Genomic DNA, 14683 nt, shown 5'->3' with positions numbered 1-14683 from the left:
TTTCCCCCGTCGCATTATGTATTGATATATTGGCGATATCTGAAACTGGAATACGATCCGGTGCGATGGATTACAACGTTGATGTCTTTCTTCTAAACAGAGTCGCGATGGGACATATTGTCGTTTAACGAACGAGGAATGACAAAGAGAATGGGAAAACGAGACTGGAGGTGGCAGGCTCTGTGGTGGCATCATTTCTTCCTCTTGTGGAATACAATAGACGGACAGACTCGGTACTCCATCCCGGAGGAACTGAAACAGGGCTCCGTGGTCGGAAATGTGGCCAAAGATCTGGGTTTGGGATTATCTGAGGTCTTTGACCGGAAAGTGCGCGTCGCCTCCGAGGCTGGTGAGCAGTATTTCAGGGTGGACGCGGGGAAGGGCGAGCTGGTGGTGAACGAGAGAATAGACAGAGAGGCTTTGTGCGGACAAAGCGCAAGCTGCGTTCTGCCTCTTCAGGTTGTCGCTGAGGAACCATTGCAGCTGCACCGGATAGAAGTGGAAATAAGAGACATTAATGATAATTCTCCTCGCTTTCTTTCTAATGAAATATTTCTCAAAATTGCCGAATCCGCTGCCGTGGGCACTCGCTTCCCATTGGAAAGTGCAGAGGACCCCGATGTTGGAGCGAATTCACTAAAATCCTACACCTTAACTAAGAACGAATGTTTTGTCTTAAAAATGAAACAAGTGGAAAATGGCAAAACGGTCCCTGAACTGGTGTTAGAAAAACCTTTAGACCGGGAGAAGCAAGCAGTTTATCAATTGCTATTGACAGCGTTAGACGGAGGAAACCCAGCCATGTCTGGAACCTCGCAAGTCACCGTCACAGTGCTCGATATTAATGATAATTTCCCCGTTTTCGATAAAAACGTTTATACAGTTTATTTGACTGAAAATAGTGTAAAGGGTACGTTAGTGATACAAACTAAAGCTTCTGATGCCGATGAGGGACCAAATGGAGAAATCGAATCCTTTTTTGGGTCGCGGACACCAGTTTCTATTTTTTCAATATTTGAAATCAACTCTCTAACGGGAGAAATATTTTTGAAAGGAGAATTGGATTATGAGCGTTCTACCTCCTACACAATTGAAGTAACTGCGAAAGACAAAGGTGTTCCTGAAATGGAGGGTCACTGTCGAGTGCAGATAGATGTTTTGGATGTAAACGACAATGCGCCGGAGATCGTTCTCACGTCTCAGCCGAAGCCGGTGCGCGAGGACGCTCCAGGCGGCACCGTGGTGGCTTTGATCAGTGCACGAGACCTCGACTCCGGTAATAACGGAAAAGTGTCTCTAGAGCTTCCCCAGGAACTTCCGTTTGACCTAAAACCTTCGTTTTCTAACAATTATGCCCTGGTTACTAAAGGTGTTTTAGACAGAGAGAGTTGTTCAGAATATCATATTGAAATGAGAGCAACTGATTCAGGTTCTCCTTCCCTTTCAAGTAAGAAAATCATAACTGTCAGTGTTACTGATGTAAATGACAACCCTCCCATATTTACACAGCCCTCATACAATGTGTATGTTAAAGAGAATGGCGTAGCAGGCTCCATATTATACTCTGTATCAGCATCTGACCTGGATTTTGGTGAAAACGCAAAGATCTCCTACTCCATCCTGGATTCTAAAGTGCAGGATGTGTCTGTGTCCTCGTATGTCTACATCAACTCTGATAACGGCAGCATCTACAGCATGCACTCCTTTGACTATGAGAAGCTCAAGGTGTTCCAGATTCAGGTGCAGGCAAAGGACCAGGGCTCTCCATCTCTGAGCAGCAACGCTACTGTCCATGTTTTTATTCTGGACCAGAATGACAATGCCCCCGCTGTCATTTACCCCTCCTCCGCTGCCCTGGGCTCACTCTCTCATCAGAGGATGTCCCGGTCTGCTAAAGCGGGACACCTGGTTACCAAGGTGACAGCTGTGGACGCTGATTCGGGACATAACGCCTGGGTCTCTTACAAACTGGCGGAGGCCACAGACGCCTCTCTGTTCACTGTCAACCTTTACACAGGAGAGGTGAGGACTAAACGTGCTGTGTCCGAGCAGGACGACTCCTCTCAGAGACTCCTCATAGAGATTAAGGACGACGGGGATCCGGTCCAGTCCGCCACAGTCACAGTGTCCATCCTTGTAGAGGACGATCTGCATGAACCCATCTTGGACCTAAGACAGAAAGTATCTGAACCACACAAGAAAAGTGGGAGGATCACTCTTTATTTGATTCTCTCTCTGGCCTCAGTATCCGTTCTGTCTTTAGTGACTTTTTTCATTTTAGCTGTTAAGTGTATAAGGAACAGCAGAAGCAGCGGGAGTTGCTGTGTGAGACGGAGCGACAGTGACGGCTACAAGAACCCAAACAGGAACCTACAGATCCAGCTCAACACCGATGGACCTATTAAGTACGTGGAGGTTCTGGGAGGAGACATGTTGTCTCAGAGTCAGTCCTTTAGGTCCTGTCTCTCTCCCATGTCAGAGTACAGTGACTTCACCTTCGTTAAACCCAGCAGCACCACTGACTTTAAAGACATGATCAACGTCTTAGACGCATCTTTACCTGACAGCACCTGGACCTTTGAGAGCCAGCAGGTGAGAAAACATCTCTGAAATGTCCATTAATATAAATGTAATGTGTTTCTCCACAAAAGTCTCAGGATTATTTTTTTTCCAAAGTAATTCAGTGGCGCATCAAATTCCTACATGTAAAGCAAAAGAACATGGGGAATTATATTGTTTTTCAAGACTCGAGCACGGTGTTGACCAGCTCACCATTGTTCTGATTCATAATCGGTCAAGTGGGCAGTCTATAGCATACTTTGAGCAATGGGATTTAAATATTGACATCACCATTTATGTGGACTTTGATTGTAATGCTTCACTTCTTATCATTGAGACAATCAGTTGTTTTACTTTTTGCACATTGGTGTCTATTTGTTGTATTTCAGTTCACTTTTGCCAAAAGCAATCTCTTTTTAACAAACATTCTTTTTGAAATCTCATGAGCATGTCCTAATGTATATTTGGCCTCCTTTGATCAAATTTTAAATTACGGTAGAATTAATTACAACCGTTTTTTTATGTTGTTTGGTTGTGGCATATTTAAACACAGGGCCGTTTCAGCGCCACGGACAGAGACACCGGTTACCTGACATATCCGAATGAAAATCAAACAAAAGGCCAATAGTTTAAAGATTAAGATTTTGTTATTGTTATTTCTCAGCACTCGCGTACATCGAAAACAAAATGTATCCTCTGCATTTGACCCACCCTACACACCCTAGGAGCAGCGGGCAGCCACAGTGCAGCACCAAGGGACCAACTCCAGCTCTTTTAGCCAGTGCCTTGGCCAGGGGCACTGAAAGCCAATAGTATTAATTCCTAACATGCATGTCTTTTGATTTAGACAGCTATGTTATACATAATACAAGTAACGTTTAGACAATGTTTGCAAACGATTTGTATATTGATTTCAATTGCAAAAGGGGGGATTTTAAAATCATGAAGAATAATTTTAAATAAATTGGTGAAAAAGAAAAACATTGGTAAATATATTGAAAGAAAACGTAGAAAACTCCACTAATTTAAAAAATATGTTCTAGTGCGGATTGTTTAAGTAAAATATGTTGATAATATTGTTGTCTCTAAAATATGAGCGTCATGGTTAAATACAAAAGTCCGAGATTGTTTAGATGTTTCGATGACGTCACGGCATAGACAGACACATTGCTGTGGCTTTAAGAGACCAGCTCCGTTTCTCTCCGATTGGATATGAGGGATGGAAGCTCTGCACCAATAGCATACAGCACTGTACAAAGAGATCGTATCCCTCCCCCAAGCTGCCTCGTCGCTACTCCTCTTAAATCCACAAAATTGCCAGAGAGAAGGGATGCGAATGAATGCTATACCTGCTATTTCGCCGTCGCATTATGTATTGGTATAATGCCGATATCTGAAACTGGAATACGATCCGGTGCGATGGATTACAACGTTGATGTCCTTCTTCTGAACAGAGTCGCGATGGGACATATTGTCGTTTAACGAACGAGGGATGACAAAGAGAATGGGAAACCGAGACTGGAGGTGGCAGGCTGTGTGGTGGCATCATTTCTTCCTCTTGTGGAATACAATAGACGGACAGACTCGGTACTCCATCCCGGAGGAACTGAAACAGGGCTCTGTGGTCGGAAATGTGGCCAAAGATCTGGGTTTGGGATTATCTGAGGTCTTTGACCGGAAAGTGCGCGTCGCCTCCGAGGCTGGTGAGCAGTATTTCAGGGTGGACGCGGGGAAGGGCGAGCTGGTGGTGAACGAGAGAATAGACAGAGAGGCTTTGTGCGGACAAAGCGCAAGCTGCGTTCTGCCTCTTCAGGTTGTCGCTGAGGAACCATTGCAGCTGCACCGGATAGAAGTGGAAATAAGAGACATTAATGATAATTCTCCTAATTTTCTTTCTCATGAAATATTTCTAAAAATTGCCGAATCCGCTGCCGTGGGAACGCGATTTCCTTTGGAGAGCGCTTTGGACCCCGATGTCGGAATCAATTCTCTTAAATCCTACACTCTGAGTAAAGATGAATGTTTCAGTTTAAAAGTAAAGGACTCCAGCAACGGAAGAAAAATTCCTGAGCTTGTTTTGGAGAAACATCTAGATCGAGAGAAAAAGGCTGTACACCAATTAATGTTAAGCGCTTTGGACGGGGGCAATCCGATAAAATCGGGAAATTCAAAGATTACAGTTACTGTGCTAGATATCAATGACAATGTCCCACAGTTTCACAATGCAACTTATAAAGCCACTGTTAACGAAAATGCTCCAAAAGGAAACTTAATTATCAAAGTCGGAGCAACTGATATCGACGAGGGTTTAAATGGCGAAATTTCTTACTCATTTGGTGAACGCACACCAGAGCATGTGTTAGCCACGTTCTATATAGATCCAGTCACAGGGAAAATTACGTTGAAAGGAGTCTTAGACTTTGAGATTACTCCATATTATGAAATTGATGTCAGCGCCAAAGATAAAGGTTCTCCAGAAATGGAGGGGCATTGCACCGTTCAAGTTGAAGTTGTAGACATTAACGACAATGCCCCAGAAATAGTACTCACGTCGACCCCCAGCAAGATACGGGAGGATGCTCCGAGTGGAACGGTAGTTGCTTTAATTAGTGCACGAGACCCTGATTCTGGTGATAACGGTAAAGTGACCTTGCAACTCCCGAAAGGGCTCCCATTTAGTCTGAAACCCTCCTTTTCCAATAATTATGCACTTATTACCAGTGGTGTGCTGGACAGAGAGGGCATATCAGAGTATAGTATTGAAATAACAGCGACTGATTCAGGCCCCCCTTCTCTGATTAGTAAGAAAATTATACCTGTCAGAATTTCTGATGTGAATGACAATCCCCCTATTTTCTCACAGTCATCCTATAATGTATATATAAAGGAGAATGGGAAACCAGGCTCCATATTATACTCTGTATCAGCATCTGACCTGGATTTTGGTGAAAACGCAAAGGTCTCCTACTCCATCCTGGATTCTAAAGTGCAGGATGTGTCTGTGTCCTCGTATGTCTACATCAACTCTGATAACGGCAGCATCTACAGCATGCACTCCTTTGACTATGAGAAGCTCAAGGTGTTCCAGATTCAGGTGCAGGCAAAGGACCAGGGCTCTCCGTCTCTGAGCAGCAACGCTACTGTACATGTTTTTATTCTGGACCAGAATGACAATGCCCCTGCTGTCATTTACCCCTCCTCCGCTGCCCTGGGCTCACTCTCTCATCAGAGGATGCCCCGGTCTGCAAAAGGAGGACACCTGGTTACCAAGGTGACAGCTGTGGACGCTGATTCGGGACATAACGCCTGGGTCTCTTACAAGCTGGCGGAGGCCACAGACGCCTCTCTGTTCACTGTCAACCTTTACACAGGAGAGGTGAGGACTAAACGTGCTGTGTCCGAGCAGGACGACTCCTCTCAGAGACTCCTCATAGAGATTAAGGACGACGGGGATCCGGTCCAGTCTGCCACAGTCACAGTGTCCATCCTTGTAGAGGACGGTCTGCACGAACCCATTTTGGACCTCAGACAGAAAGTATCTGAACCACACAAGAAAAGTGGGAGGATCACTCTTTATTTGATTCTCTCTCTGGCCTCAGTATCGGTTCTGTCTTTAGTGACTTTTTTCATTTTAGCTGTTAAGTGTATAAGGAACAGCAGAAGCAGCGGTAGTTGCTGTGTGAGACGGAGCGACAGTGACGGCTACAAGAACCCAAACAGGAACCTACAGATCCAGCTCAACACCGATGGGCCAATTAAGTACGTGGAGGTTCTGGGAGGAGACATGTTGTCTCAGAGTCAGTCCTTCAGGTCCTGTCTCTCTCCCATGTCAGAGTACAGTGACTTCACCTTCGTTAAACCCAGCAGCACCACTGACTTTAAAGACATGATCAACGTCTTAGACGCATCTTTACCTGACAGCGCCTGGACCTTTGAGAGCCAGCAGGTGAGAAGACGGCCTTGTGCCTTTTGATTTCTGTTGAATAGAAAACGTCATTTAAACAGTCTTCTCTGTTGCAATTTAACTGCTCCATGGCGGCAGAATGCTTTGATTGTTGGCCTATACAAAATCATTATCAATAATAATAATCATCATCTCTGGTTCTTTTTTACATCTGGTTTATTTAAAACAATATCTCTGTGTTCTGAACCCATTTTACAGAAAAAGGCAGAGTAATTTCCACAGTAAACATGTTCGTTGAATTTTAGTGAGGCAAAGAAAAACTTAAAAAAATTCCTCTGGGTGAGACATTGCTATATTTCAATCATTAATGTGTGCTGCCAAAGTCAGTGGGAAAATGTAATGCAATAAAATCACCAAATACTCCTCACACCTTCATTCAATAATAAATTGTATTGCACTTTAAACGAATTAATTGTGATGTGGGATGTAATTTTGATGGAGAATGTGATATGAAGTTGTCTTTAGACTCTAATTTGAAATACAATTCCATGGAACTGTATTTTAAATTAAAAACAATGGCACAACTATAATCAATGGCACTATAATCAACCCTTGCAGTGTTTGAGAATGATAGAACATTGAACAAATATATATATTATACTGACGCAACCCGTATTTATTACGAATTGTTGTTCTAGCCCACATATTGTGTGTTTTTGTTTTGTTTGTTATTTTCAATTCGATTTTTTTTTTCAAAATTGTAATCCATGTTCTTTTTTGCAGCAAAGCATAGTTATAATGTTGTATGATGAGTGCGCCTTGAAAGGGCCCATCAATTAACTTTTTTTGGAGGCGTTATCCTATATTATATACTTTTTGACCTTGTGTTTTAAAGCTTTACACTCATGGCTTCAGGTCCAGTTATCGACTTTGTCGCAGGTGATATCTCTGAGCCATGGACGTATACTGACATTATCTTTGGAAAATAAAACGTAGGATAAATTCAGTGTTAGAAGGGGAATGTGTCGTGCATTACTTTAAAATAACTGAAGTATTGCAAATGTAATTTTTTTTCCCTAGATCTTATTCCATTTGTGACATTTTTTATTATTCAAACGTCCTCCTCCCTGGGTGCACATGATGTAATAGACACCTGGAGTAATTCTCTGGTCTTATTGGATGCAGGGGCTGCCTTGCCTCTGTCTCTTTAAGAGCACTGATCAGCTTCTCCCTTACTGGGTGCGAGGAATACATGCTCTGCACCAATAGCACACAGAACTGTACAAAGAGATCTCCTCCCTACCCCACGCAGCCTCACTGCTCCAGCCATTAGGATACGGAGAATTTCGCAGCCAGCGGGGATGCCATTGTGCACGTAGAGAATGCATTGCGGATCTTATTTTACCACAATAACTTTCCTTAATATTTCGCCGTTATTGGAATATAATATTCGGAAATGGAACGTAACGTTGAATTGCTGCTTGTGAATCGCATCGATACGGGGAAATAACATGCTGTAACGGAGCGATGATGACAAAGAAGGCGAGATACCGAGACTGGAGGTGGCAGGCTCTGTGGTGGCATCATTTCTTCCTCTTGTGGAATACAACAGACGGACAGACTCGGTACTCCATCCCGGAGGAACTGAAACAGGGCTCCGTGGTCGGAAATCTGGCCAAAGATCTGGGTTTGGGATTATCTGAGATTTTTGACCGTAGGCTCCGCGTCGCCTCCGAGGCTGGTGAGCAGTATTTCAGGGTGGACGCGGGGAAGGGCGAGCTGGTGGTGAGCGAGAGAATAGACAGAGAGGCTTTGTGCGGACAAAGCGCAAGCTGCGTTCTGCCGCTGCAAATCGTCCTGGAGAACCCCTTGCAGTTGCATCGAATCGAGGTGGAAATAAGAGACATAAATGACAATTCTCCCGTTTTTATCAAAAAGGAGCTTGCGCTTGAAGTGGCTGAATCTACCGTTGTGGGTGTGCGCTTTCCGCTAGAGAGTGCCGAGGACTCTGACGTGGGGATTAATGGGTTGAGGACTTACGTACTAAGTAAAGACGATTGTTTCAGTTTAAAGATGAAGGAAATCGAAGATGGGAGGAATGTGCCGGAGCTGGTATTAGATAAACCTCTAGACCGAGAGAGAAAGTCGGTCCACCGGTTATTACTCACGGCTGTTGACGGGGGGAATCCTGCGAGGTCTGGAACATCACAAATCACCATAACTGTGCTTGATATTAACGACAATATCCCTGTCTTTCAAAATTCGTTGTACAAAGTGGCAGTGAGCGAAAATGGCACAATAGGCACTTTGATTATCCAGACAAAGGCGATCGACGTAGACGAGGGCCTAAACGGAGAGATTGAATACTCGTTCGGCATCCACACCCCAGAGAACGTCCTGGAATTATTTGATATTAATTCGATTACCGGGGCGATTTCGTTAAAACGCAAATTAGACCACGAGAGTGCCGCAACATATCGAATAGACATCAGCGCAAAGGACAAAGGCAGCCCTAAAATGGAGGGCCATGGCCGTGTTCAGGTTGATGTCATTGACGTTAACGACAACTCCCCCGAAGTTATTCTCACCTCTCAGCCTAACGCGCTGCCCGAGGACGCTCCGAGTGGGACGGTGGTAGCGTTGCTCAGTACGAGAGACCTGGACTCCGGTGACAACGGAAAGGTGACGTTACATCTTCCCGGCGGTTATCCGTTTAGTCTTAAACCCTCCTTTTCTAATAATTACGCACTGGTTACCAGTGGTGTTTTAGACCGAGAAAAACTACCGGAGTATAGAATAGAAATAACAGCGACGGACTCAGGTTCCCCTCCTCTAAGAACTAAAAAGGTTATACCCGTCAGGATCGCCGATGTAAATGACAACGCGCCTATATTCTCCCAGCCATCCTATAATGTTTATATAAAAGAGAATGGGAAACCAGGCTCAATACTGTACTCCGTATCAGCATCTGACCTGGATTTGGGGGAAAATGCAAAGATCTCCTACTCCATCCTGGATTCTAAAGTGCAGGATGTGTCTGTGTCCTCGTATGTCTACATCAACTCTGATAACGGCAGCATCTACAGCATGCACTCCTTTGACTATGAGAAGCTCAAGGTGTTCCAGATTCAGGTGCAGGCAAAGGACCAGGGCTCTCCGTCTCTGAGCACCAACGCCACTGTCCATGTTTTTATTCTGGACCAGAATGACAATGCCCCCGTTGTCATTTACCCCTCCTCCGCTGCCCTGGGCTCACTCTCTCATCAGAGGATGTCCCGGTCTGCTAAAGCGGGACACCTGGTTACCAAGGTAACAGCTGTGGACGCTGATTCGGGACATAACGCCTGGGTCTCTTATAAGCTGGCGGAGGCCACAGACGCCTCTCTGTTCACTGTCAACCTTTACACAGGAGAGGTGAGGACTAAACGTGCTGTGTCCGAGCAGGACGACTCCTCTCAGAGACTCCTCATAGAGATTAAGGACGACGGGGATCCGGTCCAGTCTGCCACAGTCACAGTGTCCATCCTTGTAGAGGACGGTCTGCACGAACCCATTTTGGACCTCAGACAGAAAGTAACCGAACCAAACAAGAAAAGTGGGAGGATCACTCTTTATTTGATTCTCTCTCTGGCCTCAGTATCGGTTCTGTCTTTAGTGACTTTTTTCATTTTAGCTGTTAAGTGTATAAGGAACAGCAGAAGCAGCGGGAGTTGCTGTGTGAGACGGAGCGACAGTGACGGCTACAAGAACCCAAACAGGAACCTACAGATCCAGCTCAACACCGATGGGCCCATTAAATACGTGGAGGTTCTGGGAGGAGACATGTTGTCTCAGAGTCAGTCCTTCAGGTCCTGTCTCTCTCCCATGTCAGAGTACAGTGACTTCACCTTCGTTAAACCCAGCAGCACCACTGACTTTAAAGACATGATCAACGTCTTAGACGCATCTTTACCTGACAGCACCTGGACCTTTGAGAGCCAGCAGGTGAGAAGACGGCCTTGTGCTTTTTGATTTCTGTTGAATAGAAAACGTCATAAAAACAGTGTCCTCTGTCTGCATTTTACTACTCCAAGAATGGTTTAATTGTTAGCCTAAAATCATTGTCAATAACAAAAATCATCTGTGGTTCCGTTTTTACATCCAGTTTGTTTTAAACAACATCTCTTTGTGTTCTGAACCCATATTACAGTAGATTGTGGAGTCATTTGCACAGTTAACATGTTCATGTTCAAGAACATGTTCAAACGCTTTGGTGGGGCAAAAAATCAAAATAAAAAACTTAAGCATCACATTCCTGTGTTGATTCATAAAACCTCAGCACCAGCATTTGAGCAAAATAAATATTCAGTCATCTTGAATCTCTGCAATAAATCACCAAAAACTCTCCACACCATCATGCAATAATACATTTTACTGCATTTAAAGCAAACTAATTGTGATGAAGAACATGATATGAACTTAACTTTAGATTGCAATTTAAAATACAATTCCGTAGTGGCACTATAATCAACCCTTGTAGTGTTTGAGTATTTTAGAACATTAAAAAATATATTATATATATTTCTTTATTTATTTATTTTTTGATCCACGTTCTTTTGTGCAATATAGCATATTCTCTTGATAATGTTGACTGCTGAGCGCTCCCTGAAAAGGCCCATCAATTAACTTTTTTTTTTTTTTTGTATATCCTACATTATATACTTTTGGACCTTGTGTTTTAAAGCTTTACACTTCAGTTCCATTTATCAGCTTTGTCGCAGGTGATATCTATGAGCCATGGATTTGGGCTGAGACGTTCGGAAAAAAAACGTATGCATGTTGATATTATCTTTGGAAAATAAAATGCAGGATAAATTCAGTGTTAGAAGGGGAATGTGTCGGGCATTACTTTAAAATAATTGAAGTATTGCAAATGTACATTTTTTTTTTCCTAGATCTTAATACATTTATGACATATTTTGTTTTGATTCAAACGTCCTCCCCCCTGGGTGTACATGGTGTAATAGACATCTGGAGTAATTCTCTGGTTTTACTGGATGCAGGGGCTGCCTTGCCTCTGTCTCTTTAAGACCACTGATCAGCTTCTCCCTTACTGGGTGCGAGGAATAGATGCTCTGCACCAATAGCACACAGAACTGTACAAAGAGATCTCCTCCCTACCCCACGCAGCCTCACTGCTCCAGCCATTAGGATACGGAGAATTTCGCAGCGAGCGGGGATGCCATTGTGCACGTAGAGAATGCATTGCGGATCTTATTTTACCACAATAACTTTCCTAAATATTTCGCCGTTATTGGAATATAATCTTTGGAAATGGAACGTAACGACGAAATACTGGTTGTGAATCGCATCGATACGGAGAAATAACATGCTGTAACGGAGCGATGATGACAAAGAAGGCGAGATACCGAGACTGGAGGTGGCAGGCTCTGTGGTGGCATCATTTCTTCCTCTTGTGGAATACAACAGACGGACAGACTCGGTACTCCATCCCGGAGGAACTGAAACAGGGCTCCGTGGTCGGAAATCTCGCCAAAGATCTGGGTTTGGGATTATCTGAGATTTTTGACCGTAGACTAAGCGTCACATCGGAGCCTGGTGAGCAGTATTTCAGGGTGGACGCGGGGAAGGGCGAGCTGGTGGTGAACGAGAGAATAGACAGAGAGGCTTTGTGCGGACAAAGCGCAAGCTGCGTTCTGCCGCTGCAGGTTGTTGTGGAGAACCCATTACAACTACACCGAATAGAGGTGGAAATAAGAGACATAAACGACAATTATCCTAGTTTTCTGTCAAATGAAATCGCGTTAGAAATTGCCGAATCAACCGTAGCCGGAGTCCGTTTTCCACTGGAAAGCGCGGAGGATCCGGACGTCGGGAGTAATGCGGTGAAGACTTACACACTGAGCAAACACGAGTGTTTTAGTTTAAAATTAAAGGAAATTGAAGACGGCAAGAAAATTCCGGAGATAGTGCTCGAGAGACCTCTCGACCGGGAGAAAAAATCAGTTCACAAGCTTTTGCTGACAGCTCTGGATGGTGGAAACCCGGTAAAATCGGGGACATCTCAGATAATCATCACGGTGCTTGATGTGAATGATAATATTCCTGTATTCGAAAACACACTTTATAAAGTTCGCATTGAGGAAAATAGCCCCAAAGGTTCGTCAATTCTGAGATTAAAGGCAACAGATATAGACGAAGGTTTAAATGGAGAAATTCAGTATTCATTTGGTAAGCGAACACCTGAACTCGTGCTCTCATTATTTGAAATAAATATGTTGACGGGTGAAATAGGTTTAAAAGGTGATCTTGATTATGAGACAGCTACTTCATATCGAATTGATATTCGGGCAAAAGACAAAGGTAGTCCTGAAATGGAGGGCCATTGCAGTGTTCAAATAGAAGTTATTGACGTTAATGATAATCCCCCAGAAATTGTACTTGCCTCCAAACCTAGCCCAGTTCGTGAGGACTGTCCCAGTGGCACAGTTGTAGCTTTAATCAATACCAGGGACCTTGATTCCGGTGATAATGGTAACGTGACATTAAAGCTCCCAAAAGGCTCTCTGTTTACACTAAAACCATCTTTTTCAAATAATTATGCACTGATCACCATTGGGATTTTAGACAGAGAAAGCTTCTCAAATTTTGACATTGAGATAACAGCAACTGATTCAGGCTCCCCTCCTCTGACAAGTAAGAAAATTATACCTGTCAGTATCGCTGACATAAATGATAATCCGCCCATCTTTTCACAGCCCTCTTATAATATATATTTAAAAGAGAATGGGAAACCAGGCTCCATTTTATACTCTGTATCAGCATCTGACTTGGATTTGGGTGAAAACGCAAAGATCTCCTACTCCATCCTGGATTCTAAAGTGCAGGATGTGTCTGTGTCCTCGTATGTCTACATCAACTCTGATAACGGCAGCATCTACAGCATGCACTCCTTTGACTATGAGAAGCTCAAGGTGTTCCAGATTCAGGTGCAGGCAAAGGACCAGGGCTCTCCGTCTCTGAGCAGCAACGCCACTGTCCATGTTTTTATTCTGGACCAGAATGACAATGCCCCCGCTGTCATTTACCCCTCCTCCGCTGCCCTGGGCTCACTCTCTCATCAGAGGATGCCCCGGTCTGCTAAAGCAGGACACCTGGTTACCAAGGTAACAGCTGTGGACGCTGATTCGGGACATAACGCCTGGGTCTCTTATAAGCTGGCGGAGGCCACAGACGCCTCTCTGTTCACTGTCAACCTTTACACAGGAGAGGTGAGGACTAAACGTGCTGTGTCCGAGCAGGACGACTCCTCTCAGAGACTCCTCATAGAGATTAAGGACGACGGGGATCCGGTCCAGTCCGCCACAGTCACAGTGTCCATCCTTGTAGAGGACGGTCTGCATGAACCCATTTTGGACCTCAGACAGAAAGTAACCGAACCAAACAAGAAAAGTGGGAGGATCACTCTTTATTTGATTCTCTCTCTGGCCTCAGTATCGGTTCTGTCTTTAGTGACTTTTTTCATTTTAGCTGTTAAGTGTATAAGGAACAGCAGAAGCAGCGGGAGTTGCTGTGTGAGACAGAGCGACGGTGACGGCTACAAGAACCCAAACAGGAACCTACAGATCCAGCTCAACACCGATGGACCTATTAAGTACGTGGAAGTTCTGGGAGGAGACATGATGTCTCAGAGTCAGTCCTTCAGGTCCTGTCTCTCTCCCATGTCAGAGTACAGTGACTTCACCTTCGTTAAACCCAGCAGCACCACTGACTTCAAAGACATGATCAACGTCTTAGACGCATCTTTACCTGACAGCACCTGGACCTTTGAGAGCCAGCAGGTGAGATTAATATAACTGCGACCATTTTTTTTGTAGTATATACCTGTATTATGTCTATTTCATGTAGTGGCTTTGTGAATTTATATTTCAAGATCGCGGAAATGGACTGGTGAACAGCATAAATGGTTGGGAGCATTGTTTACGGCGCTTCATGTGACTTGGGAGTTTCAGCACCACTCCCGGGGACAGCGACATGAGCGCAGCTCGTGGTTCTCCTCGAAGGCACACTGTGGTCTGTCTCTGTCTCTGTCTGTCTGTCTATATCTATCTGCTGAACTGATTTATTTAGTGTTTCATAACGTTTTATTATTTTCATTGTTTCCCAAATACATTGTATCTATTTGATTTTGTTTAAAAAAAAAAAAAAATCGTTTTTTTT

The 14683-nt window shown here is 44.1% G+C and overlaps 2 protein-coding genes across 7 annotated transcripts in view; both read left to right on the top strand.

Moving 5' to 3' along the window:
• Window positions 1-14683, top strand: part of LOC307236154 (protocadherin gamma-C5-like) — a gene marked incomplete at its 5' end in the record, with an annotated part of 315288 nt that overhangs the window by 277581 nt on the left and 23024 nt on the right. For 2 of the 6 annotated variants that reach the window (XM_080008470.1, XM_080008469.1), the window contains one exon: window positions 11851-14304. The exons of the other annotated variants lie outside the window; for them this stretch is intronic. In XM_080008470.1, the coding sequence (XP_079864596.1) occupies window positions 11851-14304 (2454 nt within the window). Of the gene's footprint in view, window positions 1-11850; window positions 14305-14683 lie in introns of those variants that run through there. 6 annotated transcript variants of the gene reach the window in all.
• On the top strand, window positions 139-2610 carry LOC307235501 (protocadherin gamma-C5-like; the record flags this gene model as incomplete). Its single annotated transcript, XM_080007624.1, has 1 exon — window positions 139-2610. One exon carries the CDS (start codon window positions 139-141, stop codon window positions 2608-2610), a length of 2472 nt encoding a protein of 823 aa, XP_079863750.1.

Source organism: Zeus faber (assembly GCF_960531495.2).
Source record: "Zeus faber genome assembly, chromosome: 10".
NCBI lineage: Eukaryota > Metazoa > Chordata > Actinopteri > Zeiformes > Zeidae > Zeus > Zeus faber.
The sequence above is the reverse complement of the archived record's forward strand: the minus strand, read 5'-3'. Positions and strand labels throughout refer to the sequence as shown.